The sequence below is a fragment of the Berghia stephanieae genome, chromosome 2, assembly GCF_034508935.2.
Source record: "Berghia stephanieae isolate SIO BIC M18660-M18661 chromosome 2, UCSD_Bste_1.3, whole genome shotgun sequence".
Classification (NCBI taxonomy): Eukaryota; Metazoa; Mollusca; class Gastropoda; order Nudibranchia; family Aeolidiidae; genus Berghia; species Berghia stephanieae.
Genome location: NC_088361.1, coordinates 100,860,545 through 100,863,044, shown reverse-complemented (window position 1 = coordinate 100,863,044; position 2,500 = coordinate 100,860,545). Strand labels below are relative to the sequence as shown.

At 38.0% G+C, this 2,500-nt stretch overlaps 2 protein-coding genes across 3 annotated transcripts in view; both read right to left on the bottom strand.

The window, feature by feature from the left end:
- The window catches only part of LOC144966101 (protein AAR2 homolog), a 417,529-nt gene that overhangs the window by 312,603 nt on the left and 102,426 nt on the right, over positions 1-2,500 (bottom strand). The window lies entirely within an intron of this gene.
- LOC144966097 (cilia- and flagella-associated protein 53-like) overlaps positions 1-2,500 on the bottom strand; it is a 12,422-nt gene that overhangs the window by 184 nt on the left and 9,738 nt on the right. For both annotated transcript variants that reach the window (XM_078902171.1, XM_078902170.1), the window contains exons 6-7: positions 2,169-2,385; positions 1-295 (exon numbers count right to left, since the gene is read on the bottom strand). The exon at positions 1-295 is cut by the window's left edge. In XM_078902171.1, coding sequence (XP_078758297.1) covers positions 1-295; positions 2,169-2,385 — 512 coding nt within the window. The remainder of the gene's footprint in view (positions 296-2,168; positions 2,386-2,500) is intronic.

Sequence of the window (2,500 nt, the reverse complement as noted above, 5' to 3'; positions counted from 1 at the left end):
CGCATAGGATGTAAACGGTCAACAGTGGGATTGTCAAGGACGTCTTTCATGCGAGACTGGTATTCTCTTTCTGCTTGTTGAGCCTTCATGAATTCATCAGTTTCCCTGATTCGTTCTTCCTCTCTCTGGCGTGAGTTGTAGCCTATTTGATTCACGAGATCATTTTGATACATCAAACTACTCTGCCATTTCTTGGCCGCTTCCTCTGCATCTAGACGTTGATTCTCCTCAATGTGACGTTGCAAATCGGCTTTTTCTTTGGCAGATTCCATCTGTTGCAGCTCATTGGCCATTACTGGTGAGAAGGAAAGAATATAAAAATCATTGAGTGAAGAATCATGACAATTGCTGACTCTGGTCAAAGTGATACGAAACTCTTAGGAGCTGTGGATTGGAAAAAGTCATAGACAAAAATCAATAGAACAGTTTTTTAATAAGAACAAAATACCAAACATGGACCGGTTCAGGCACAAAACCCTTCTTCAGCCAACAATGAAAATAGAAATACGTTATTGAAATACTAAACATGGAATGGTTTGGGCACATAACCCTTCTTCAGCCAACAATGAAAATAGAAATACGTTACTGAAATACCAAAAGTGGAACGGTTCGGGCACAAAACCCTTCTTCACCTAACAATGAAAATAGAAATACGTTATTGAAATGACCCGAATATTTCTCTGCCGTCGATCTGGGTTTTTATCAATGTATTTTTGTTTTCATTGATTTTCTTCTTGTTGTTGTTGTTAGTTGAGGAAGGGTTGTGCGCCCGGAGCATTCCATGATTGGTGTTTTGTTCTTTTTTTTTAAGCTGTTTTATTCATTTTTATAAATTGCTTACTTTAAATAGTTAAGTGTTAAATTCACATCTTGACATTTTTGCCAAAACTGCAGTTCCATTTGATCCCCCTGGGGCTTCATGTGAGTCTTGTTGCTGCTGTTATGGCTCTCTATAATATGACAAGGATTTAGTGTCGCTGCTCTTATGGCTCTCTATAATATGACAAGGATTTAGTGTCGCTGCTCTTATGGCTCTCTATAATATGGAAAGGATTTAGTGTCGCTGCTGTTATGGCTCTCTATAATATGGAAAGGATTTAGTGTTGCTGCTGTTAAGGCTCTCTATAATATGGAAAGGATTTAGTGTCGCTGCTGTTATGGCTCTCTATAATATGGAAAGGATTTAGTGTCGCTGCTGTTATGGCTCTCTATAATATGAAAAGGATTTAGTGTCGCTGCTGTTATGGCTCTCTATAATATGACAAGGATTTAGTGTCGCTGCTGTTATGGCTCTCTATAATATGGAAAGGATTTAGTGTCGCTGCTGTTATGGCTCTCTATAATATGGAAAGGATTTAGTGTCGCTGCTGTTATGGCTCTCTATAATATGGAAAGGATTTAGTGTCGCTGCTGTTAAGGCTCTCTATAATATGGAAAGGATTTAGTGTCGCTGCTGTTATGGCTCTCTATAATATGGAAAGGATTTAGTGTTGCTGCTGTTATGGCTCTCTATAATATGGAAAGGATTTAGTGTCGCTGCTGTTATGGCTCTCTATAATATGACAAGGATTTAGTGTCGCTGCTGTTATGGCTCTCTATAATATGAAAAGGATGTCACAGCTGTGACCGCAGATACGTTCAACTTTTGAAAATTAGCCTGGTCTTTAAAGGGTTAAAACACATCCATTCATACACACACATCAACACTCAACAAAACAAAACAATATTGTAGACCAAAGCGCAGACTTATTCAAAACATGTCGGAGGTTCCAACCAATCATAAGCATAACGTATTTAAAGGCCTGACTGATGTCGTTAAGAAATAGAACCAGAAATAGGGATATTATGTGACCCATAATTTTAGATGATAGTATTTTAAGGTCAAAGGCCATTTGTCCCTGCATTTATTCCTAGCCTTTGATGCAAGTGAGTGATCAAGGTCAAGCATATCCCTTGTTCCTCGCTGCTTGCGTCTCTTCTCTTGACGTGCCTTTTCATCCTCAATCTTCCATGATGATGCTCAAGCATTTTAAGGTTCAAGGCCATTTGTTCCTGTTATAACTCCTTTTAAAAAGCCATTTTATTTCAAAACATAAAATTCGAGTGCAAATGCTTGACATTTTAGCAGAAAAAAATAGATTCCTTAGCTGTGCTATAAAAAGACTTACATCTTTCATGGATTTGTTTAGCTCTGCCTGCCATGACGTCATCAAGCAACAATTTCCTAGCTTGCCTCTCCCTCCTCCATTGGTCTATCCTCTTCTGCCAGGCAGCTTCCACCTCCTGTTGAATCATCCGCTCCAGTTCACATTCCCTGGCTTTTTCCTCTTCCATCAGCTTGCTCAGGTAGTCACGGTAACGTTTATCCTCTTCGCGTAGTTCCCGCTATAGCAAAAACAAAAATAATGACAATGATAATGATAATAATAATAATAATATTTGCTTATAGAACCAATCAACAATAATAATAATAATAATAATAATAATAATAATAATAATA